This window comes from Balaenoptera acutorostrata, chromosome 9 (genome assembly GCF_949987535.1).
Source record: "Balaenoptera acutorostrata chromosome 9, mBalAcu1.1, whole genome shotgun sequence".
NCBI lineage: Eukaryota > Metazoa > Chordata > Mammalia > Artiodactyla > Balaenopteridae > Balaenoptera > Balaenoptera acutorostrata.
This window is the reverse complement of record NC_080072.1, coordinates 104626289-104652407: the sequence shown is the minus strand read 5'-3', so window position 1 is coordinate 104652407 and position 26119 is coordinate 104626289. Positions and strand designations below refer to the sequence as shown.

Sequence of the window (26119 nt, the reverse complement as noted above, 5' to 3'; positions counted from 1 at the left end):
AGCTATTCATTTTCAAAATAGAATTTATTTCTGTAATAAAGAATTAAAATATAGCTGTGAAAGTAGAAAATAATATAGAAAAATATTTAAAATGTGCAACAGTAATTTTGAGTAAAGGTAGTTAAGCACTAGAGGTTATGCTCAACTTCTATTTGAACGACCAATCATATATATTATTACCTACACCAGAAAAAACATACCTACTTGCAGTTTTAATTAATAATTATAATTCAAAAACAGGTTTATACACCTGGTCAGGCTTTAAAATATAAGTACAAATCTTGGGGATATATTTTTTGAAGCTGGCTTCACTTCACAGACTGATAAATCTACTGTCCCAAAATCACAAGGTTGTTTTTACTAATTTATCCATGTAATTAAGTCAAAGTGGAGGAAATATGTACTTTTTGGATGAAACCTAATGTTTTGGTAAAAATGGGACAAGAGTATCATTTTTCATTATGTTGGTATAAAAGCTGGTAAGCTCACGTATCCCCAGAGCTTGGTTTCCACCAGGTGGGTCTCAAATTCAGACACTAAATGCAGATGAAGAAATATCTAGTGAATTCTATCTATCCCTTCCCCAAAGTTTTACGTACAATTAAGATATAGGTATTATTTGTATGAAGAACATACAAAAAGAATTGGAAATTGTTTGGCTAGAGGGAAGACAACTCTTCAGGGGCTACTGTTTGCAGTTTGCAGAACATGATAATCTTCTCTAGGAAGAATAATGTCCACATAGCAGCACTATATTCACCAGGAATCCCAGAGCCAGTGGATCTATCATGTAGCAGGAAGCCAAACCTTCTGGCTGCTCACAACATCACTCAGCTTCCCTTTAATCTTCAGGAAGTGTCTCTTGAATTCCAATCCATCACCCTATATTAGGAATAATATCCAAAACTAATGTCAAAAAAACAAGAAAAAGAGACTATGCCATAAAATCAAACTTTCTTTAGGGGTAAGTAGAGACAAACATCCATGGATATGTCCAGCTACAGTTATCTTCCGGTCCTCTTATGAATACAAAATATCTTGGTAGAAGAAATGACTACATAAATAATTCTGACTTGACTTTGGGCCCATCACTGCTCCCACCACCCTGGGCCCAGAGAGCAGAAACAATGGCATCCTGTCCATTTCAAGGGTTGGTATCTCTGGACCTATGTCATTGTTTTTCATAGGCACTAGGCGTTTATAAACTAAAAATAAGCTACACAACTACGCTTTCAAGTCTTGCCACAACAGAGCCAGTGATTCAGTTATGAGAAGGGTTTCTCTACACTAGGATCTTAATTTAATTCCATACCAAGCATCTGGACAATAGCACTGCAGCAAATCTCCAACATAAAGAATGTGAGCAACTCCTCCAACCTCATTTAGAGCCACACACAATCTTTCGGTAAACAGAGAAAATGCTAGCTATTTTGGTCTTATATGTCAAAGGCTTTAAAACTGTAACCTCAGAACCACTAATTTCTAAAGAAAGAATCAGAAATGTGAACAAAACCATGTATATGAGTATTAATCATAGAGTAGCTTGTAACAAACAGATAAAGTTTCATTAATTATAATGTGCAAACATTTGGACAAATCGTAATTATTATGAAAAAATATTAAATACAAATTCAATAAGAAAAAGCTTAGAATGCTACAAAATATTAAGGGTAATTATTTTAAGGACGAAAATAATTTAGGACTATTTTAATTTTTTTATGTTATTTATTTACACATTCTACAAAAAACAAAAACTTTTATAATAAGGAAAATGTCATTTGAAAAAACTGTTTTAGAATAGCTAATGACAAGAACAAATGTTCATAATATTAAATTTAAAAAACCAGTTACCATATGTTTATAAATATAATGCCATTTAAAAAAAATCTACACATAAGAGTAATTCCATAGAGCATATATTATAAGTAATAGTAAGGTTATTGTAATACAATATCAAAAATAAATCTGTGTTCTCTTTGGATGATAAAATTAAAGTTGATTCTTAGCTTCTTTATACTTTTTTGTGTTTCTAAAATTTCCAAAATGAACATGTAATACTTCTTTAAAAATAGCAAAACAAAGTTTTTTCTTTTAAAAAGTGTTCTATTCTACATACCTTAGAAAGCCGGAAGTCGACCAAGATCTTCTCATCCATTTCTACCAAATTCACTTTGAAAATGAGTTTATTGTTTCTTCTATCAGTTGTTGATACAGTGACCTAAGACAATAAAAATAAGGTCAAACCAGATGTGTGGGCAGAAAATACTCTAAATAAAAACTATAATCTTAGTTCAGTGATACTACTGGGATAAAAATTTGAGAGGCGCCTCTATAACAGGAACTATGCCAGCTGAAAATCCCACTCCTTCTAGGACTTTCCTCTCCCAATGGGTATGTGTGTGTCCAACCAGACCAACCTGTAAACAGGACGCAGCCCTGTTATCAGGGATTGAGTCTATGTGAACTCTTAGCAACAAAATAAATTTAGTATTTTACCAAGATACAACTGAAAGAAGAAACAATTGAAGAGAATAAAAATGAGGGACTTCCCTGGTGGTCCAGCAGTTAAAACTCCATGCTTCCAATGCAGGGGGTGTGGGTTTGTTCCCTGGTTGGGGAACTAAGATCCCACGTGCCATGCAGCATGGCCAAAAAATGGAAAAAAAAAAAAAAAAAAGAGAGAGAGAGAGAGAATAAAAATGGACTGAGAGGAAAAACAAGATTATTAAAACATAAGAAAGAAAAAGAGAGGCCAGATTTGTGGGTAAAAAGCTACAGCAGCAATCAGAAGACGGTGAAGGTCTTGAGAGGCCTTTCAACTTCCACTTTCAGTGTTTTAGAAGCTCAGGCTAGAATAGTGACGTGGAAAGAAAGGCATAGCCAACAGCCAGCAACAAGACCCCAAGCATGGATGAGGCTGTCCTGGACCACAGAAAAGCCATCACCTCCAGCTGGATGAATGAGCCCAAGCAAGATCAGATTTGCCTAGCTGAGCCCAGCCCAAATTACAACAACATTTTTAATAATTCTTGCTTCAAGAAATGACTATTAAAGAAACACAGGTGTACCACAACGGTGCAACACTGGAACAACATTATGTTCTGGGAAAACACAAGACACTCAGCACATCTTAAGTAGGTTATTAAACTTCAAAGACAAAGAAAATTCTCCAAAGATTCAGGCAGAAAGAATTAATTGAGGAGTAATGTCGGTAACAATGGCAGATTAGGAAACTTCAAAAGCCCATTAACTCCACAAAAGCAATGAAAAATCTGGCAAAAACTGTCAGAATCAACTTTTTCAGAACACTGAAAACTAACGAAAAGCTTGCAGCAACACAGGGGCACTCACACAAAACAGATGAGCTTTCTCACATTGTAACTACCTTATTCCCAACTCCCACTCCTTAGCTCAGTAGTAGGCTTGAAAATAACCATCCACATTCCAGGTCCAGGTACAAATGCAAGAATAAACGTCATTCATAAACTGTCTTAAGCTGTTGTACCTTCCTGGAAGACCTGTTCAACACACTTGTCTTTATTTTGCCTGCCTAACTACACAGGACTTGTGTTAAAGTTGCCACCTGGGGAGCATCTGTCAAAAGTACCTACGGGCAAATGCTTTAACCCTTGCTTACTGGGGTAATGCAGAACAGTTGGGACAAACAGATTACCTAAAAAGGCTGGAAGGAAAGGTTTAGGAGTGAGATGTTTTTGAGGGATAAGAGTTCTGAAAATCTCTCACATATTCCTGGGACTGTAAAGGCTATACTTATGCCCAGGGCACTGTACATGCTCAAGAAATGTCTGAGAAGTCTCTAAGCTCTACCTCTGGCTGACCATGAGGCACCACACAAGCAGGAAGTGAAGGCTAATGCAGAGCTGTAAACTGCCTGGCTGGGTATCGACAGTATGCCCCAATACGCACACAGAACCCATCTGCAAAAACTAGCTTTTGGTTCCAGGAATTTAATGTTTAACCATTAGCTGACCATTGAGCTAACAGAACAAAGATTTCAGAGACCACACACAACAAAGAAGACAGACACTACAATATTTGATCAGAAACGTCACTAAACAATCAAAAACTACATCAATTGTCAATGATAACAAACCCTGGGAAGAGGGGAAAATCTACTTCCAGGGTTGTCACATTATAATATTCAAAATGTCCAGTTTTCAATAAAAAAGGATAAAGCATACAGAAAAATGAGAAAATATGGCCCCCACACAGGAAAAAAGAAGTCAGTAGAGACTGTTCCTAAAGAACAGAAAGAAGAATGAAGAAAAATGAACAGAGTCTAAGAGACCCGTGGGACATCATCAAGTGTATCAGAATATGCACAATGTGAGTCCCAGAGAGAGAGGAGAGAATGGGGCAGAATGAACATTTGAAAAAATAATGGCCAAAAACTTCCCAAATTTGATGAAAAACAATCCTATCCAGGAAGCTGAATGAACTTCAACTAGGATAAAATGAAAGAGATCCACACCAAGATACATCATATTCAAACTGTTGAAAGACAGTGACAACAAGAGAATCTTGAAAGCAGCAAGAGAAAGTGACACATCATGTACAAGAGATCCTCAATAATATTAACAGCTGATTTCTCATTAGAAACCACAGAAGCCAGAAGGCAGTGGAATGACACAAAGAGCTAAAAGGAAAAAACTGTCAAGAAGTCCATATCTGGGGGCTTCCCTGGTGGCGCAGTGGTTGAGAATCTGCCTGCCAATGCAGGGGACACAGGTTCGAGCCCTGGTCTGGGAGGATCCCATATGACGGGGAGCAACTAGGCCCGTGAGCCACAATTACTGAGCCTGCGCGTCTGGAGCCTGTGCTCCGCAACAAGAGAGGCCACGACAGTGAGAGGGCCGTGCACCGCAATGAAGAGTGGCCCCCGCTTGCTGCAACTGGAGAAAGCCCTCGCACAGAAACGAAGACCCAACACAGCCAAAAATAATAAATAAATAAATAAATAAATTTATTAAAAAAAAAAAAAAAAAGAAATAGTAAAGGAAGTCCTTCAGGCTGAAATGAAAGAACGCTAGATAGCAACTCAAATCCACGTGGAGAAATAAAAAATATTGGTAAAGTTAATTTACATAGGTAAATACAAATGACAATAATAATCAATTTTGTTGTTTGTAACATCTATTTTTTCCCTATCTGATTTAAAAAGACAGCCACATAAAGTAATAATTATAAATCCATGTTGTTGGGTATACAATGCAAACTATAATCAAAACAGAACTAAAATGGCTATACTAATATCAAACAAAAGACTGTAACAAAAATTTTTGCAAGAGACAAATAAGGACATTATATAATGTTAAGATGATCAAGAAGATATAGCAATTATAATCATATATTTATCTAGAATCCAAACTCCAAAATTTATGAGGCAAAAACTAACAGGTTTAAAGTAAGAAATAGAATTCAGCAATAACAGCTGGAGAGTACAACATTCCACTCTCAATAATGGATATAAAAATTAGACAAAGATAAACAAAGAAATAGGGTTTTCCTGGTGGTGCAGTGGTTAAGAATCTGCCTGCCAAGGCAGGGGACATGGGTTCAAGCCCTGGTCTGGGAAGATCCCACATGCCGCGGAACAACTAAGCCCATGCGCCACAACTCCTAGGCCTGCGCTCTAGAGCCTGTGAGCCACAACTACTGAACCTGCATGCCACAACTACTGAAGCCCACGTGCCTAGAGCCCATGCTCCGCAACAAGAAGCCACCACAACGAGAATCCTGCACACCTCAACAAAGAGTAGCCCCCACTCACCACAGCTGGGGAAAGCCTGCACGCAGCAACAAAGATCCAACACAGCCAAAAATAAATAAATTTAAAAAATAAATAAAAAAAAGAAAAACAAAGAAATAAAAGACATGAACAACACTATAATGCAACTAGACCTAACAAATATGCCCAGAACACCTCACCCAACAACAACAGAATCTACATTCTTCTCAATCACACCTGGAACATTCTCCAGTATAGACCATATGTTAGGCAACAAAACAAGTCTCAATAAATTTTAGATAATTAAAATAATACTAAATATCTTCTCTGACCACAATGCAATTAGAAACCAACAACAGAAAGGATTTTGAAAAATTCACAAATATGTGGAAATGAAACAGCATACCTAAATAACCAAAAAGGAAATCACAAGGGAAATTAGAAAATACTTTGATATGAAAAAAACTGAAAACTCAAAATATCAAAACTTATGGGAAGCAGCAAAAGCAGTGCCCAGACATACATTTATACCTATAAGCACTTACACTAAAAAAGAATGATATCCAATCAACAACTTAGCCTTCCACCTTAAAAAACTAGGAAAAAAAAGAGCAAGGTAAATCCAAAAGAAGGAAATGATAAACATAGTAAGGAGAAGAGATAAATTGGCAAACCTTTAGCAGACTGATCAAAAAAAAAAAAAGAAAAAAAAGATTCCAATTACTAAAATCAGGAATAAAAGTAGGATGTTACTACCAACTTTACAGAATCTAAAAGGACTATAATACTACAAAAAATGGTATGCCAACAAATTGGATAACCAAGATGAAATGGACAAACTCCTAGAAACACACAAACTCCCACAAATGACTCAAGAGGAAATAGATCTATAACAAGTGAAGACATTGAGTCAGCAATCAAAAAATTTCCAACAAAGGAAAGCCCAGGACCAGATAGCTTCACTGGGAATTCTACCAAACCTTTGAAGAATTAATATCAATCCTTCTTAAACTCTTCAAAAAATAGAAGAGAAGGGAATACTTCCTAACTTGTGCTACGAGGTCAGTATTACCCTGATACCAAAGCCAGACATCACAAGAAAACTACAGATCAAATCCCTTATGAACACAAAAAAATTTTCAACAAATACTAGTAAACTGAATCTATCGAACACACTACAAGAATTATGCACCATGATCAAGTGGGATTTATCCCAGGAATGCAAGATGGTTCAAAATACAAAAATCAATTAATGTATCCTTATTAACAAAGGAGAAAAGTTTAGCCAAAAAGTAGATACATCCCAGATGTCCATCAATGGATAAATGGATAAACAAAATGTAGTCTATCCACACGATGGACTATCATTCACCCATCGAAAGGAATAAAGTATTAATAAATTCTACAACATGAATTAACCTTGAAAATATTATGTTAAGTAAAAGAAGACAAACGCAAAGGGTCACATACTATACAATTCCATTTATATGAAATGTCCAGAATAGGTAGTTCACAGAAAGTATATTAGTGGTTGCCAGGGAGGAAAGTATGAGGAATGACTGCCAATTGGTATGGAGTTTATTTGGGGGGCAGTGGAAGGTTCTAGATTTAAATGGTGATAGTTGCATAATCTTGTGAATATACTTAAAACTACTAAATTGTACACTTTAAAATGGTTAAAGTGATAATTTTTATAGCATATGAGTTTTATCTCAATAAATCTACCTAAAAAAAAAAAAAAGAGTGAATTATCTATACAAGTGAGAGGAAAATCAGGCTGGCCTCAGATTTCTGCACAATAATATTTTCCCCTAACTTTTAATATTGAAAGCTTACAAATCTACAGAAAAACTGGAAGAACTGTGCAATAAATAACCACAAACCCTTTATTGGCCTTATCAACCTAGATAGCATGTTTACTTTTCTTTTTTTATGTGATTGTCTTTTTTTTTTTTTAGCTTTTAAACTAAGTTATCAACGGCACACACTTCACCATGTGCCTCCTGCAAAGACATTCTCCTACAAACCACAATATTATCATCACACCAAAAATCTGACACTGATTCAAAAACATTATCTCATATAAAACCCATATTCAAATTTCCCCAACTGTTCCAATAACATCCTTTATAGCTTTTTTTCTTTAAATCCACCATCTAGTGAAAGATCATGCATTGCATTATTTATCAGGTCTCTTTGGTCTCCTTTAATACAAAATATCCCTCTCTGATTTTCATGATATTAAGATTTGTGAAAAGCCTGAAGACAGATTAGAATGTCAATGTTATAAAAATGCTATAATAACATAAACAACAAAAATTGGTAGATGGGAGCAGGGAGATGGAGGAAATGTGGAGTTGTTCATGGATCCATCTTTCATAGAAGGGAGTTGATTGTTAACTGTTACAATTTAAGTATTATACATAGTTTTAAAGAATGACTTGAGTCTCTTAGTGTCTTTAATAACCTTAGAGAAGTCTTTTAAGAAATATTATTTCTTATGATAAAGAACATTTTACTTAAATTTCTTCAGTTTCAACTGTTTCTTTTTCAAATTAAACTAATTACTTTATTTTTTTTTTCTTATTTTGCTAGCACCCAGTCTATGTTTTTAGACATTCTTTATTACTTTAAATATCTTCTGAAAGTTCTTCTCCTTATAATCAGTTATGAATTTTAAACAACTTTTATTTTAAACTGTACATTTAAATTTTTTCTACTTTTTATGTTTGCAACTGATGTACATATTCTTTTATCAGGGTATAAGTTTTCAGCAAGGAAATGCTCACATTTTCTTTGCACATTTCCATATACAAAAATGAGTTTACGTTTTTTAATCTTTTAAATCAACAGGCTAAGTTTTCTTTACAGTCATTCTTATTTAATATGTCATGGATATTAAATTATGTTTGTATATTGTTATTTAGGTGACTATTATATGGTTAAAAAGATTTTGGAGGAAAATATATTTTTAAAATATACTGACAATGATAGTTTTTTATTCAAATATTTAAATTTTTCTTCAGGAAAAAAATATAACGAAAATCAATGAAACATACCTGATTCATACAACTTTTCTTCCACTGATAGCCCAATTTCTCACAAGTCTCTTTCAGGCATTGATAAGATTTGTCGGCATCCAATTTGGTAAAAAATCGTGTCATTCTTTTGACCAAGCGCTGCCAGGGGTTCTACATGTCAAATAGAGGAAAGCTAAATACATCATCAGATTTATCACCAAAAGCAGTCATATCATAGCTATTTGGTCTGAAAATTTTTTTCTCTGACTTGAGATTCTTATACATCAGAGTCTCCCCTAGGAATTCCCTGCTGCTCCAGTGGTTAGGACCCTGCGCTTCCACTGCAGGGGGCATGGGTTCTATCCCTGGTCGGGGAATTAAGATCCCATGTGCCATGATGTGGTCAAAAAAACAAACAAAAAACAAAAAAAATCTGCAAGTTTTAATATTATATTTCTTAGATTTATATATTAAAAGAAAAAAAAAGACTTTAAGACAATAAAAAACAAAGGGCTGCCATTATTTATTTGAAAAACCTTACCTGTGAGGATCCCGGGGTGCCAAGCAACTGACTATTCAGAAGCATATGATCAGGACATGTGGGCTGGGAAAAACTGATCCCTTGTACCAGTTTATCAATGTATGAAGGGCTGGTGTCCCATAAGGAAAGACCTGTCCGTGGTTCTGGCTGAGAACTGGAGTACTTCACATTTTCTTCACTGCAGCATTAAGATATGGAGAAAAGTATATCTTTAAATAAAATTCATCAGGCCTTTCTTATATCACATTACCATTCTCACACTGAAAAACATTATATTCATCCTAAGAAAACAATATATGCATGTATTATTTTTCATGGGGACTATTATATCCAACAACTACTTGATCTTTTATTAATCAGTCTTACCTAGAAGCACTGTTTACTGGAGAGAAGTCCAAATTCGATTGAATATGCTTAGAGAATCCGCCAGGAGACTCTGATACACCACCTGAAGTGACTCGGGGCCTCTTTGCCCCTAAAAAAGAAAACATAAATACAAACGCTTTCAAGTTTTCTATGCAGATATTTTTTAATTAACCCAGCTGACAACTTGAAGAAGTAAAACCATATCTAAATTCATTTATTTAACACAAAATACTTATACGACAAATAGTGGCTCTTCCTACATGATTTTATGAGAAACGTGGTCGTTAGGAACTTAGTAGGACTCACTTGCCAAGTTGTACAAACTACACATTTCATAAATCCTGACCTGTAAGTATGGTCCAAGTGCAGGCCATAATTTTAATGGTACCATTTATAGTAACAGAACAATGTTCGATGAAGACTGAGAGACCCAGCTAAGGCATCAAAACTTTTTAAAATAAAAAATAATTTGTGATGATGACAATGAACATTATGAGTCTGCTCTACCCAATCTTCTTTGCTCCTCTAGAAAAGCTCTACCTAAAATAATCATTATATAGAATATGATGCTACTATAAATTCATGGCTACTACCCTCAGCTGGATCCTCAACCTGGACAGTTAGTCCTACGTTTCTCTAGTCAGTTTCCTCTCCCTTTCCACAATGATTCTTTCAAAACTTCTATACTCCTGTCAGATTAACCAAGACCACCCTCCAGGACCTCATTACTTAGCATATGATACCATCTCCCATTTCACAAAGAAAATAAAGTCACTGGAAACTCCCTCAACTTGCCACTACCAAATCTGCTAACTTACTTGCATTCCTACCCATCCTCTCCCCTTCCATCCTCCCATCAAATGTCCATCCCTCTACCTGTAGTTGAGCCCATACCCTCCTTTCTCCTCAGGGACCTTGATGCTCTTTTATTCCCTCTCTCTTAGACTTTGAGCCTCTTCCTCTCAACTGGATCTACCCCCAAACCATTTAAACATGCTTAAGTTTAACCAACCTTTTTATTTATTAATCCATTCATTCAAATATTTTATTAAGCCTACTACGTTATCAGGCAGTAAGATGGGAGAAACGGCATGTTGTTATGCTGATAAGAAAGATCCAGTAAAGAGGGAAGGGTTAATAATGAAGCAGAAACAGAGAAGAATTGCTAGACTGAGTAAGCAAAAGAGAACTGCGTCTAGTGCACAAGAGAAAGGGCTGGTTTATATCTGGAGCAATTTACCCAGAGCAACGGGAGAAAGCAGAGTATATGAGCACAGAGGCAGTTAATCAGGTGGGTGGAGATGGTGGTAGGAGTTTGTGGAAATTCCTTTGTTATTGTTTCTATTTCCCAGTGAAATAGGAAGTATTGCCACCAACTGAGAGTGAGGATGGAGAAGGAGGTATTAGAAGTTGAAGAGAAAATGAAAGGTATAAAAATGTGATTTAGGAGAGTAGGGCTATGAAAGAAGTGGGGAAATGCATTATGATTGCCTGGAAGGAGTAAGGGCCCACTTGAGATCAGTGATCTTGAATTTAAAGCAGACAGTGCTGCATAGTTTTCTCCAGCTGCAATCAGCTGTGGAGGTATAAGTGTAGAGTGGGTACAAAACAGGATTAAACTTAGGTTACGTAGACTTGCTCAGTAAGTATGATGAAGAGAGAATGGGCAATGGACTTCCCTGGTGGCTCAGTGGTTAAGAATCGATCTGCCAATGCAGGGGACACGGGTTCAAGCCCTGGTCTGGGAAGATCCCACATGCCGCAAAGCAACTAAGCCCGTGTGCCACAACTACTGAGCCTGCACTCTAGAGCCCGCGAGCCACAACTGCTGAGCCCATGTGTCACAACTACTGAAGCCCACGTGCCTAGAGCCCATGCTCCGCAACAAGAGAAGCCACTGCAATGAGAAGGCCGCGCACCTCAACAGAGAGTAGCCTCCACTCGCTGCAACTAGAGAAAGTCCGTGCGCAGCAACAAAGACCCAACACAGCCAAAAATAAATCAATAAAATAAATAAGTTTTTTTAAAAAAGAGAGAATTGGCAAGGAGGTTGAAGATAAATGTAAAGAAGTCATTACAGTGACTAACCTTGGGATTAAAATAGTGAGGATGGAACTTGGGACCGAGAAGGGGGCAGATAAAAGATAGTGAAAAGGTAGTAGAATTGATGGACTGCAAGTCCAGGTGCGGTCAAAGGGTTGCTGGAGTCAGGGTACTGGAGGGAGGAAACCAGAAAAAAATATACTGGTGGTCCAAGCAGGATGCTTGAAGACAAGATCGCTAGAGGAGAGAAAGTCAAGGAAATGTGAGATGATGACAGTGGAAGGACCATCTAAATGAATATTTAAATTACCAAGAACCATGACAAAAATTACGTCAAGAGCTGTGTTGGAGAGAGTAACAATGTGGCAGGAATTTTAATTTGAGGTTCAGAAGGTGATTATTACGAGGGAATAGTGGGTGGTAGAGTCTGATAATAGGATTCAAAATGAAGGGTGGAGGAATGTGAAGAAAGAACAAGGAGGATGCCTGCTCCACTCCCAGATCAAGGGTATGAGGGTGCAGGAAAGAAAACACCTACCACCTGAGAAGAAGCAATGTCCTGAGAAGAAGCAATGTCCTCAGGGGAGAGCTGGATTTCAATTAGAATAAGGTGAAAGGTGAAAGAAACATTCAGGGAAGAGTTAAAAACTCCTCATTCATCTCTAGCTATCGTTCTCTCTCAGCCGAGCTTCTTTACTGAGCTGTCTACACTCTGCTTAACTCTCTTTTACACTAGAATCCCTGTACAATAGAGTTTATTCTTAACTCTCCACCAGAACTGTTCCTGCCAAGATCATGAATAACTGCCATATCATGGAATCCACAGGACAAATTTACTCCACATTCTTCTGATGTCCCACCTCTCTGGCTACTTTTCTGTTTCTCTGGCCTCCGCCCATCACTTAAACACTGGCATTCCTTAAGATTTCATATACTCAATTTAATCTACTACCACAGCTTAAATCACCATCTATTTACAGAAAACACCTAAATTGATATCTCCAGCTTAGCCCTGTTTCCTGAGTTACACACATGCATGCACACAAGCACACACAAACACACACACACACACACACTCTCCTATGAGACAGTTTTACTTAACTTCTCAAATTCAAATAAAATATCCAAAATCAAATAAAATTTCCCTGCAAATCTGTTTTTCCTTTTGAGTTACATCCAAGCAAATGGTTTCACCATTTACACAGTTGTTCAAACCAGAAAGGAGACATCCTTTGACTCCTCATTCTCCTTCATTTTCCACATATAAACAATCACCAGTATTATCAACTCTAGTTCTTAAATTTCTCTGGAATCAACTTCTTCTTTCCAATCCCGCTATCACTAACCTAGTCCAGCCTACCATCTTCTCATATCTAGGATCAAAAACAGTGAAAAAAAGTAGCTAGAAAGATCTTTCAAAACCAAACATATAAGCATGTCATTTCCTTGCTTAAAATCTCTCAAAAGGTTTTCCCAACAGCCTTTGGTTAAAGCCCAAGATCCTTAACGTGGCTTACAAGGTCTTCCACGGTTTGGTTGCTATCTACCTCTCCAACCTCATCTCAAACCTCTCTCCCTCTCTCCCTTCTCCATTCACTTACTTTCTCAGCAAACATTTACTGAATGCCTATGATGGACCACTATGCTAAGCACAGGTGATGCAATGATGAACAAGCCAGACATGGTCCATGCCATACTGGCCTTCCCTCCAGTTCCTCAAATGCACCACTTTCTAACCTCCAAGACATCCCAGATGCCGCTTCCATGTTCAGAATCTGCCACTCATCTTGCTACTACTCTTCTGGCTAGCTCCCCTTTAATCTTCAAATCTTAGATTTAATGTGATTTCCTCAGCAAGATAAGTGTTCTTTGTCACTTAAGACTTGGTCAAATTCTTAGCTGTAGTACCCTGACTTTCCACTTTATAATTATTAATGAGCTTAAAATTATTTTTTCTATTTCTGGTTTTTGTACTAGACATTATAATCTTCATGAGGACAGAGACAACAGCTCTTTTGTGTTGTTGACTTATACTGACTTTACAAGTACCTTTTTTTCACAGAAAAAAAAAATACTTGTATTTTAAGGATATTACCTTTCTTGAGTGGTTTGTTGTACCATCTATCTTTTTTGATGTCTGGGATGGTAATCCTTACTGATGGATTCTCAACTAGGATTTTATGCAGCAGAGCTGAAAACAAAACATTAAGACAACATTTATAAAAGACTCAAGTAGATTAGAAAAGCCTACAGCTTGTGGTGTAGAACACACATCCTCTATTGCTTTCCTTATGTCCAAATATTATTTCTGGGAAAGAGAAAGAATAAAGCTACTGATTTTTTGCTTTAATTTCATGCAGTCATTCTTTGCTACTGTCTATATCTTTGAATATTCTTCCCAGAGCTGACTCTCAGTTGTTTGCAAATAAATAGAACAAGAGCTAGGTGGAAATGTTTCTCTTCACTCGATGATATTTATACGAAGATACCAAAAAAAACCCCCTCTTATCCATTTTCAATACCAAACTTCACTGTTCCAATATGTCATATTAAGTCTTCATTTTATAAGGGAAATTTACTTTCCAATAACTTTTTAAAAAAATATTTATTTATTTATTTATTTGGCTGCGCTGGGTCTTAGTTGCAGCACATGGGATCTTTGCTGCTGCACGCGGGATCTTCACCGCCGCATGCGGGATCTTTAGTTGTGGCATGTTAACTCTTAGTTGCAGCATGCATGTGGGATCTAGTTCCCTGACCAGGGATCGAACCCAGGCCCCCTGCATTGTGAGCACAGAGTCTTAGCCACTGGGCCACCAGGGAAGTCCCTCCAATAACTTTTTAAGAGACAGTAATAAAAGCAACCATCATCCTAAGGTACCTTAATTATACTGATAAAGAATTCATTCATCTCCCAACACCAAAATAACTTCTTAATGGACCGAAGATTTAAATGAAAAAAATAAAGTCTTAAAAACATAAATGTGGGGCTTCCCTGGTGGCGCAGTGGTTGAGAATCTGCCTGCCAATGCAGAGGACACGGGTTCGAGCCCTGGTCTGGGAAGATCCCACATGCCGCAGAGCAGCTGGGCCCGTGAGCCACAATTACTGAGCCTGAGCGTCTGGAGCTTGTGCTCCGCAACAAAAGAGGCCGCGATAGTGAGAGGCCCGCGCACCGCGATGAAGAGTGGCCCCCGCTCGCCGCAACTAGAGAAAGCCCTTGCATGGAAAAGAAGACCCAACACAGCCAAAAATAAATAAATAAATTAATTTTAAAAAAAAAAAAACATAAATGAAAACATCGGTAATTTTTTTCTAATGCTGAGGATAGGAAAGACCTTTCCAAACATGACGATATAGTCAGAAACCACAAAGGACACGTACTAGATTTAAATAAATAAAAATATAAAACTTCTGGGGACTTCCCTCGTGGTCCAGTGGGTAAGACTCCATGCTCCCAATGCAGGGAACCCAGGTTTGATCCCCGGTCAGGGAACGAGATCCCGCATGCATGCCACAACTAAGAGTTCACATGCCACAACTAAGAAGCCCGCATGCTGCAACTAAGACCCAGTGCAGCCTAAATAAGTAAGTAAATAAATAAATACTTAAAAAAAAAGTTAAGTTTAAAAAATATATATAAAACTTCTGCATGTCAAAATAGCATAAACAAAATAAAAATACGTGACAAATTGTCAAAAATATTTGTAATGAATGCAAAGATCTAATGACATTAATATGTTTTTCAAAAACCTCATATAAAGTAAAAAGAAAACTTCCTACCAAAAATGAGCAAAACAAACATGTTCACAAAAATAGACTAAAAGCTAGTAAATATACAATGAATATACAACTTCATTGGTACTAAATTTAAAATAAAAATAAAAAACATAATATATTTCTTATATGTAGGCCTATTAGATTAGTCAAAAAAAAAAGTTTAAGGGACTTCCTTGGCGGTCCAGTGGTTAAGACTCTGCACTTCCACTGCAGGGGGCACGGGTTCCATCCCTGGTCAGGGAACTAAGATCCTTCATCCCGCACAGCATGGCCAAAAAAAAAAAGTTTAAATGTAAACTAATTAGACTGTGATGAAATGGTACAAACTTTCTGGAAAACAATTTGGCAAAGTAAACAATAATAATTAAAAACTGCATACATCTTTGACCCTGCAATTCCACTTCCGGGGTTTTACTTTAATTAAATAATTTAAAGGTATGTGCAAAGATTAAGTTATATGGATGATCATCATATCTCTTTCACAGCAGTGAAAAATTAGAAAAAATCCTGAATCTCTAAAAAGCTGAACTGGGTAAGTATAGTAAGCCATGTCCATATAGCAGAATACCATCACAGTCTTTAAAAACAGTGATGTAGACCTACAATTAGTCATGAAAAAATGTTCACAAAGCATTAACACACACAAAAAAAACTGGTTACAAAATAACATGTATAGTGGGATGCCATTTTTTGTGAAAACACACATACTTATAAATAATATACATATATAACAAACACATAGTTTTTACTACAAAATATAGAAGCACATATCAAAACATTAAAAGAAGCTATTCCGTGGAAGGGAGGGAGACGCAAGAGGGAAGAGATATGGGAACATATGTATATGTATAACTGATTCACTTTGTTATAAAGCAGAAACTAACACACCATTTGTAAAGCAATTATACTCCAATAAAGATGTTAAAAAAAAAAAAAGAAGCTATTCCTGAGTGCTGGGATGATAAGGGTTGGATTTTACAATTTTTTAATTTATTATTCTTCTACTTCATCTATAAAGATCATGGATTATTTACGTAATGATTTAAAAGTTAAAAAGAGGGGGCTTCCCTGGTGGCGCAGTGGTTGAGAATCCGCTTGCCAATGCAGGACACACGGGTTCGAGCCCTGGTCTGGGAAGATCCCACATGCCACGGAGCAGCTGGGCCCGTGAGCCACAATTACTGAGCCTGCGCTCCGCAACAAGAGAGGCCGCGATAGTGAGAGGCCCGCGCACCGCGATGAAGAGTGGCCCCGCTTGCCACAACTAGAGAAAGCCCTCGCACAGAAACGAAGACCCAACACAGCCATAAATAAAATAAATAAAATGAAACTTAAAAAAAAAAGAAAAAAAAAAGTTAAAAAGAAAAAAAATGTAAGAAAAAAATTCAAACAGCACTAGGCTTCATTATCCAAGAAATCAGTACTTTACATCAAAATAACCCAGTTACCTAGAGGAGCAGAATCGATTTTTTTCCAAGGGTTGAGGTATGTTTTTTTTTCTTTCCAATCACAATATTCCTGACAACTATCACTAGGTTGGTCCCATGGCAATTCTGAAAAAGAAACAAGTCCCAGTTTTCTAAGTGTTCAAATCATTATACAATTTTAAGGGAAAATAATCAATGACACAAATCTAGTAAAAGTTTCCTCCAAATTAATTCAATATGGTTTCCAAACTAAGAATGCCAACTCTAAGAAATTTTAGAGGCACTTCTAAGATAGATAGTCCACTTCCTGCCTTACTCTTTTCCAAAAGTATTCACATGAATTTTAAAAGAGAGTTACTGTGATATTTCATTTAATAGCTATACATACTTCATTTTTAAAAACATTAGGGATTAAAAGTTCCAACTTAGTTATAAATAAGTTAATATTAAAATACTATCACATAAATATGGATCCCCTTGATTCATTTCATTTATTTTGGTATAAGAAACCTGGCTTTCCTAAGGACAGGAATTTTATCATGATTAAAAAACTCAAAGCTGCTGCATAGCACAGGGAGATCAGCTTTGTGACGACCTAGAGCGGTGGGATAGGGAGGGTGGGAGGAAGGCTCAAGAGGGAGGGGATATGGGGATATATGTATACATATAGCTGATTCACTTTGTTGTACAGCAGAAACATACACAACATTGTAACGCAATTATAATGCTCCAATAAAGATGAAAAAAAATTACACAGAAAAATAAATAAATAAATAAAAAGCTCTTACCTCCAGCCAACATTGCAGTAAGTACTATTCCACAGGACCAAACATCAACTGGTTCTGCATGAAATTCTTTTCTCTTTAGAAGTTCTGGAGCAACATACGGTAAAGTACCACACATCTTGTTCAATAAACGCTCACGATTATTATGCCGAAACACTGTTGCCAAGCCAAAGTCAGAGATTTTGAGGTTATCTAAACCAAAGGAAAAGAGGATGGCACTGGATAAAAATGTTTTGTAAATAGATATACTTAAAGGAGTTGAGTTGTATTGGAAAACCACTGGTGTTATGACCAAAAAGAAATTTTTAAAAAGAAGAAATAAAAGACATCATCATATGGTTAAAACTAGAAAAAGGCCTCATGGCTTCCATTAACTTAAGACAAATATTGTCAATACACAAACAGTATGGACCAGATTAAAGAAAGATCCTGGAGTCAAAAGGGCCTTCTAGAAAAGAGCACTCCAGACTTGAACACTGAAAAGAGAGCCATGCCCTCATCGGGTTGTGCAGAGGGCAGGAGGGAGACATCAATAACATACTAGGTACAACTTTTCCAGCAGCGGACAAACCCAGCTGGCTGGACCGAAACTAAAGACCCACAAACCACCAGAACTTCTTGTCAAGGTGGCTAAGTTTAGAAAAGGAGGATGAACTCTGTACAGAAAACAAACCAGAAGAGCAAATTTCCACTCTAACTTCCCATCTTCAGCACACACAAGCTATAGGTAGAACTTTCACCTTAACTACACTTAGTGAATATCTACCGTAACTGAGTGACACTGTGCTAGCCATGTAGGTAGGTAAATTACTGAAGACTAACAATAACAACTGCTGTTGAGGTTATGAAAATACAGAACATTACAAGATCTTACAGAAAAGGAATCTAACCTAGTCTTCAGAGATAGGGGAGACTCCCCTATTATCAGGTATCAACTGGTACAACCTTTTTAGAAAGCAATCTGGCAAAAGATGCCAAAATTTGAAATACTCATGCTCTTTGAACTAGGAATTCCCACTTCTAGGACCATACCCACAAAAATACTTCCACAAATCCACAAACATAAGGATATCCACACCATAACAATACTGTTTGTAAATAACCTAAATGTCCATCAATAAAGAAATGATTAAATCTTATAGTACACATGTACAATGAGATTATGTAGGTAACAAAAAACAAACAAAAAAACACAAGGTATATCTATATGTACTGACATGGCATCAGGTATAAATGGAAAAAACGGCAAGTGTCATAACAAATATTCATTATAACACGACCTAATTTTTATATTGGCCTGTGTTAATTTATAGAATAGTCATCACTGCCTTATATTTTTTAAAGCTAGAAACAACTTAAATGTCCCAAAACAGGGGACTGATTCTTTAAAAATCAATTACATCCACCCAATATAATATGTAAGCCACTGATGTTTACTTCTATGACTTGGGAGGTAGCTACTGTAATTATCCTTTTAACAGCTATATATGACACAATCTTGACAAATCACTGAGATTAAGAGTTCCAAGTTACCTATAAGCAGTAATCACTGAAAATACTAATGGATGACCACAGTATTCCTTAGAGTCTGTTGTTTCACTATGTCTGTGATGTAATACTTAGAGAACTGTATATAATAAATTTTAAATTGAGGAGTGTGGTTACTTCTGAGAAAAAGAAAGGCGCACACATTTGGAAGGAATACAGAGGAGGACTTCAACTATATTGATAATGTTCTATTTCTTTTTTAAAAAATATTATTATTGAATAGAAACAAAAGATTATTTATATAATATGCAAGATATGAAAAATCATTATAATCAACATCCACTCACCTAACACCTAGTTTAAGTACACTCTATTTCCTTTGAAACCTCCTATAAATCCTTCCCTTTCCTAACCGCAATCCTTCCTTTCTAGAAGATTTTACGTAGCTTGAAACCTATATTTAATAAAAAAAAGGACTTAATTTGTATATGAGGAATGGGAAGAATTGATTATAATACCATCAAAGCTATTAGTATTCAAAAAGTAATGGACATAGAATGAAAAATAGAAGCAAAAGGAAGTCTCCCAGCTTGTGCTCTCGTTTCTTGGGATTCATCAACAGATCATTCTACAGTTCCTTTTCCCAATACACCAAATTTTTTGAATATCTAAAATTTTGCTACATACTTTATGGAACAACTTGCAGAAGGCTAAATAACCAAAGAAGGATCTTAAGTAGCTAGGTTAGTAGATGGGTTAATAAAAAGATACCTAAAAGATATTAACCAAAATATTAACACTGGTTATAACTGATTGGTGAATTTCTGGTGATTTTTTACTTTCTTTTTTATACTTTTGATCTTATTTCATGATTACTTTTATCTTTATAAAGAGAAAAAAACCCAGTATTTTTAGTTTGGGAACAAAGTTTTCACATTTCAGATATTACATACTCACATCTCCATTATTTATATAAGCTGGCTTAATTTATCCCCTTGTATGAAGGTCAATTATAGAGTTCAGAAAGAGGTAGAAGAAGGCTGATAAGAACATACACTGGTACTTACGATGGGGCACGATAATGCCAGAAACACTAAACCTCAGGGTTGGACAAGATGTGAAAAGTACTTTGGTCCAACCAGCCAAGCAATGTTTAAATTCCCTTTACAATATTCCTGATAATTAATAATCCAGTGTTTGAATCTCCCGTTAAAAACCTACTACAGGGACTTCCCTGGTGGCGCAGTGATCAAGAATCCACCTGCCAATGCAGGGGATGTGGGTTTGATCCCTGGTCCAGGAAGATCCCACATGCTGCAGAGCAACTAAGCCCGTGTGCCACAATTACTGAACCTGAGCTCTAGAGCCCATGAGCCACAACTGCTGAGCCCATGTGCCACAACTACTGAAGCCCCCGTGCCTAGAGCCCATGCTCCGCAACAAGAGAAGCCACTGCAATGAGAAGCCCGTGCACCACAACGAAGAGTAGCCCCCGCTCGCCGCAACCAGAGAAAGCCCGTGCGCAGGAATGGAGACCCAACGCAGCCAAAAATAAATTAATTAAATTAAAAAAAAAAACCTACAACAAAGCAACCTATTAAGTTTTTGGGCAGATCCATTAATGAGGGTCATCCTTGTACTAATCCAAATTGCCTCCATATAGTTTTCACCCACATACTGTGAAGAACTGTATTTAACAATTAGCAAGTTTCCCTTGAGTTCCTCAATTATGCCTTATTTTACATAGTTTCTAGCCCTTTCATCATTCTGGTCACTCACCTATAAAAGTACTTCAGTAGTCTACATGCCTTTCACAGTACTGTCCCAAACACCTATTATTCCCGCTGTGGCCTTCCAGAGAAGTGATGGACTGCTGCCTTCCTCATTCTCACCTTATCACCTTAATTTTCCAATGATCAAATTACACGGGTGACTAATATGAAGTCCGCTGCCTAGTAAGTCTTTTTAAACCTTCTTTGCTGCCAAAGACATGCCATTAAACTGTACTTATTTCGTTAGTTTTTTCAATCTAAATACTGAATTGAGTAACAATCCAGTATGTGTTAAATCTGACCCACCTCTCTGGTCTGCTAAATTCATTCATCTAATAAACATTTTTGAAAACCTACTATTTGCCAGGCACTATTCTAACACATTAAACAAAACAGACAAAAATCACTGCCTCATATGCAGTGGATATTTGTCACCTTTTTTGATCCTGATTCTATAAGCTAACACTAACACTATCCATCCCTCTCAGTTTTTATGACATCCATAAAATGTAAGTAAAAGCCCTGCATCTTTATCCAAGTCATAAATTAAAAAGAACAAATACGTCAAGGCTAAGGTCCAGGGTATTTCAATTTCATATTTTTTGCCCTGAAATTTCGGTAATGGAAGGCCTTGATCCTGCCTTTGTATGGCTGTATTAAAATGATTAGGTAGCAGCGACAAAATGCTAAACTTACCCCTTTCATCCAATAGGAGATTTTCTGGCTTGATATCCCTGTGAGTTATTCCAATACCATGCAGATAAACCTAAAAGAGAAGCAGAGGAAAGCATACCAGAATAGGGTAACTTACTTCACTAAGACTAATTTTAAGTAAAAGTTAGAGACAACTGTACCTACCACCCCTGCCATGAGTTGATGGAAGAACCTCTGAGCATCTTGTTCAGGCATGCCTATGTCTGGCTCTATAAGAATTAATTATGAAAGTTAGTTCACCAGGTAAATATAATCAGTCATCGACCACACAGTCTCCTAATTCTAAAGTTAAACATTTGTGATCATACTTTAGCAAAGAGAATCTAATGCTAACAATGAAAGATTCTGGAGTCCACTAGTACACATAGTACTTAATAACTCACATTTCCCCATGTGCTAAGTGGCAAAAATAAATTAACATCACAGGAAAAGTACAGAGAAATAACAAACTATCACCCAAATCAAGAATGCAAGCCATACCTTGAAAGCCCTTACTTATACTAACCATGATTTATTTGATATCTTTCAAATTCTCCCCTAATTTCTTCTAAATGCTATGCCAATATTTTTTCCATTCCTGAAATGTAATTGTCAAAGTGGAACCCTACACAAATCTAAGTTGATTTCACTAAATACTTAATAACAAATTTAAACTTCATATAATTTCTCACACTACTACAAAACCATGAATTCCTGTGAAGTTCCTTCAGGAAATAGTTTTATTAAGAAAGGTTCTATTGTCAGTTATCTTTTTATATTTTTATCTCCCTCATTAACTTTTGATTTCTTTTATTCTCAACTCTTTTCTGAGATAGATATTGAAGATTCTAATAATCACTTTTTAACTGCTAATACAGTAGCTCTAAATAATAAATTTAGATCCACAGAATATATTTTATGTACTTCTTAGTGTTCTTTAATATCAAGACTTTGAATCTACGCAGAACATTTAAGTAGCAAGCACAAAATTTACTTAGTATATATAAAGCAATCGTAGAAAATTCTCAATTTCACTTATGTAACAACTTGCTATTATTTTGGATCTGTAAATGTATGCAATGATTTCATGAGACTAGAATGTCTACAAAGAAAAAAAACTTTTTCTGCATATGCATACATCACACTTATGATACTTCACCATAAGACCACAGTTTATCATTCTTAAACTCTACAAAATAGCAATCCCAACCGAAATCACTTATACAACTTGGGAAAAAAGTTTCTTTGATGACTCTACATATGTATTCAGTGTTTACATAAGTTGCAAAAACAAGAAAATTTACTCCAATTTCACTATTGCATAAGCAAGTCTGAATGGACAATGAACAAGCAGCAGTCCCAAGATTAAAAAACAAATTTAAAAACTTATTTAGCATAAGAATTATCTTCAATCTTTTCCATACCTATTCTATCAAAAAGTTCTCCCCCACTACAGTACTCCAGAAATAGATACTGGATATTGCCTTCTCTCCTGTGACCATAGAATTTCACTACATTCTCATGATTTAACATTTTATTGATACAAATCTCTTTCTTAATATTTTCTGGACAGTCTACGGCACGCTTCATGTCCACAATCTTCACTGCAACTGCTTCTTCAGTTCTTCTATTCACAGCAAGTTGAACTCTAAAAAGAAAAAGGAAGAGTTATAATATTCCAGACATTTGAATTATATTTCTTTTAAAACTTCAAAAGGTTAAACATAGGGCTTCCCTGGTGGCGCAGTGGTTGAGAGTCTGCCTGCCAATGCAGGGGACACGGGTTTGAGCCCTGGTCTGGGAAGATCCCACATGCCGCGGAGCAACTAGGCCCGTGAGCCACAATTACTGAGCCTGCGCGTCTGGAGCCTGTGCTCCGCAACAAGAGAGGCCGCGATAGTGAGAGGCCCGCGCACCGCGATGAAGAGTGGCCCCCGCTTGCCGCAACTAGAGAAAGCCTTCGCACAGAAACGAAGACCCAACACAGCCATAAATAAATAAATAAATTTAAAAAAAAAAAAAAAAAAAAAAAGGTTAAACATAACTCATCCAAAACTATTTTACCTTTATTAGTTTCTCCACCTGGGAGAAACCATGGGAATGGTTTCTGCCATGTTCTCAACAGTACTACTCCTTTCTGAAATGTGAAGTATGATAGCTAGTGTTCGAAAGAAGTCATTATGCTATACATCCAAGTCATTTAATAAATTCTTAATAAACTAAAATGGGATAATAGCAATTCTAGGCCACATCACATATACACATGCTCTATTCATTTAATTTGTTTTTCTTCCACTTTTACTGAGCTATAGTTGACATAAAGCACTGAAACGATTATCACAAGTTTAGTGAACAACCATCATTTCATATAGATACAAAATTTTAAAAATCGAAAAGATACATATTTTCCCTTGTGATGAGAACTCTTAGTATTTACTCTTTTAACTTTCATATGTAACATACAGCAGTGATAATTATATTTATCGTGTTGTACATTACATCCCTAGTACTTATTTATCTTATAACTGGAAGTTTGTACCTTTGGACCGCCTTCATCCAACTTCCCCTCCCCCACACCCTGCTTCTGGTAACCACAAATCTGATCTCTTTTTCTATGAGTTTGTTTGTTTTTGAAGCATAATTGACCTACAACACTATGTGAGTTCCTGTTACAAAATAGTGACTCGATATTTCTATACATTTCAAAATGACCACGATAAGTCTAGTTAGGATATGTTGCCTTACAAAGATATTGCATAGTTCTTGACTATACTCCCCACACTGTACATTTCATACCGGAGACTCATTTATTTTGCAACTGGAAGTTTGTACCACAGGTATTTCTCTCCTCCCCAGCACCATCCTCCCCTCTGGCAACTACCTGTTTGTTCTCTGTATCTAACTCTGCTTCTCTTTGTTGTTTGTTCATTTGTTTAGTTTTTTAGATTCAACCTATTAAGTGAAATCATACAGTGTTTGTCTTTCTCTGTCTGACTTATTTAAACTTAGCATAATACCCTCTAGGTCCATCCATGATGTCCCAAACGGCAAGATTTCATTCTTGCTCTATTCATTTAATTGTAATAACATTACCTAGCATTTATTAATCCGATACTATATGTGTCTACAGTAACTGTTCTAAGTACGTGTGGGATATGCCATTTTACAGAGGCACACAAGGACATTAAGAAGCCTGCCTAAGAACACAGAACAATGACCGGTAACGTGACTCCAGAGTCTGTTCATTTGCTCATTTAACCACTATGTTTGAACCCCAGGAAGGAGTATGTGGGAGGAGAAACTGACTTCAGAAGTCTCCTCTAGCTCTTTAGGAAGAGAATGTTTTTGTTTTGTTTTGTTTTTAAAAGGAAGAAAAAAATTAACCCTTACAAAAGATTGTGTAGCTTCAGTTCCCCAAAGTTTTAGATTTCAAATGCAAAGATCTGTTTTCCAAAACAACCAACTTGTACTCAAAGGAGACAATAGAAAACTAAAGCAAGCGTGAAGTCAGGGTAAAAGGACTCAAACTCACTCTCCATAGGCACCTTCTCCCAGGGTTTGCACCAAGTCCCAGTCTTCCACAAAGGGCACTGCCATGACTCCACTAAGTCCCGCGGCTGTAAAAGCAGGAACCCAGAAAAGACGGTGGATGAGGACACGCTTCAATCATCTGTAAAGCCGCTGAGCTCCGCCTCTTGCCGTGATTCTTCAAGGTGAATCACAGCTCCTGGTTTCCCCTTACACCTCATCCATATTTTACCCAAGTCTTTAAAGCACAAGCAAGTATTCTAAACTCTGGCATTTCGTTGGTAACTCACAAGCCTCATTCCCACGCAAACGGCAGGCTGAAACCCCGCCTTCCAGGCGGCCGAGGAAACGTACCAGTGACGCGGAGGAGTTGGGGGACCAGTGCTTTACGGTGGGGAACCGGGGAAGGTGGTGAGAGGTGAAGCGTCGGGCTAGAGTAAGGGGATGCGGGCTAGTGGAGGAGGAAATAATCGCTACGAGGACCGCAGCCGCTCCTCCCGACCCGCTCACTCCCAGTTCCCACCCCCGCCCCGTCCCCAAGGCCAGGAGGAGCCCGGGGCGGAGCCAAACTGCCCCAAGAAGCGGAAGGAAGGGCTGGGTGACACGCGGACGGCTGGGGCCCAAACCTCGGGTGCTCTCGGCCAGCAGAGGAAGTCTTCTCTCCAGTCCCCGTACAACGGGGACCGCCTGGCACCCCACTCCTCCACCCTCCGAAACCGCCCCTCCGCAGGAGACTCTCCGATCCTCTAGGCTCGGCGCTGAGAACTTTCTCTCGCTGTGCCCCTCCTAAATCATATAGCCCCTGAACTCCGGCTCCAGGCGCTTTTCCCCCCTCTACCGGCCGCCCTTCCTCACCAGGCCGTCCTTTGCCCGCCACCACAGGAATCCAAATGTAGGGCTATTCCCGCCAAAACTTGCTGGCGTCAC

General features: G+C 37.2%; 1 protein-coding gene across 3 annotated transcripts; it reads right to left on the bottom strand.

The window, feature by feature from the left end:
• CHEK1 (checkpoint kinase 1) lies at nucleotides 1–26119 on the bottom strand. Of its 3 annotated transcripts, none has more exons than XM_007183405.2 (13): nucleotides 26048–26119; nucleotides 25197–25281; nucleotides 23089–23312; nucleotides 21830–21894; nucleotides 21668–21737; nucleotides 17715–17903; nucleotides 16948–17052; nucleotides 13815–13910; nucleotides 9677–9785; nucleotides 9311–9488; nucleotides 8809–8940; nucleotides 2117–2218; nucleotides 1–882 (listed from the first exon to the last, which is right to left on the bottom strand). In XM_007183405.2, the coding sequence occupies exons 2-13, from the start codon at nucleotides 25259–25261 to the stop codon at nucleotides 787–789; spliced, it is 1431 nt and encodes a 476-aa protein (XP_007183467.1). In that variant the 5' UTR covers nucleotides 25262–25281; nucleotides 26048–26119; the 3' UTR covers nucleotides 1–786. The 3 variants fall into 3 exon arrangements, with proteins under 3 accessions (XP_007183467.1, XP_057409928.1, XP_028022620.1); XM_057553945.1 differs by lacking the exon at nucleotides 26048–26119 and adding an exon at nucleotides 25819–26018; XM_028166819.2 differs by lacking the exon at nucleotides 26048–26119 and adding an exon at nucleotides 25547–25707.

Excerpts from the sequence above, each read along its gene's own strand:
- CHEK1 (XM_007183405.2), bottom strand. The coding sequence starts at position 25,261 with ATGGCAGTGCCCTTTGTGGAAGACTGGGACTTGGTGCAAACCCTGGGA. Across the intron at positions 23,313-25,196 it reads GGAGAAGGTGCCTATGGAGA|AGTTCAACTTGCTGTGAATA; the intron begins GTGAGTTTGAGT and ends TTTTCTTTTTAG. Across the intron at positions 21,738-21,829 it reads ATCAACTCATGGCAGGGGTG|GTTTATCTGCATGGTATTGG; the intron begins GTAGGTACAGTT and ends CTTCTCTTTTAG.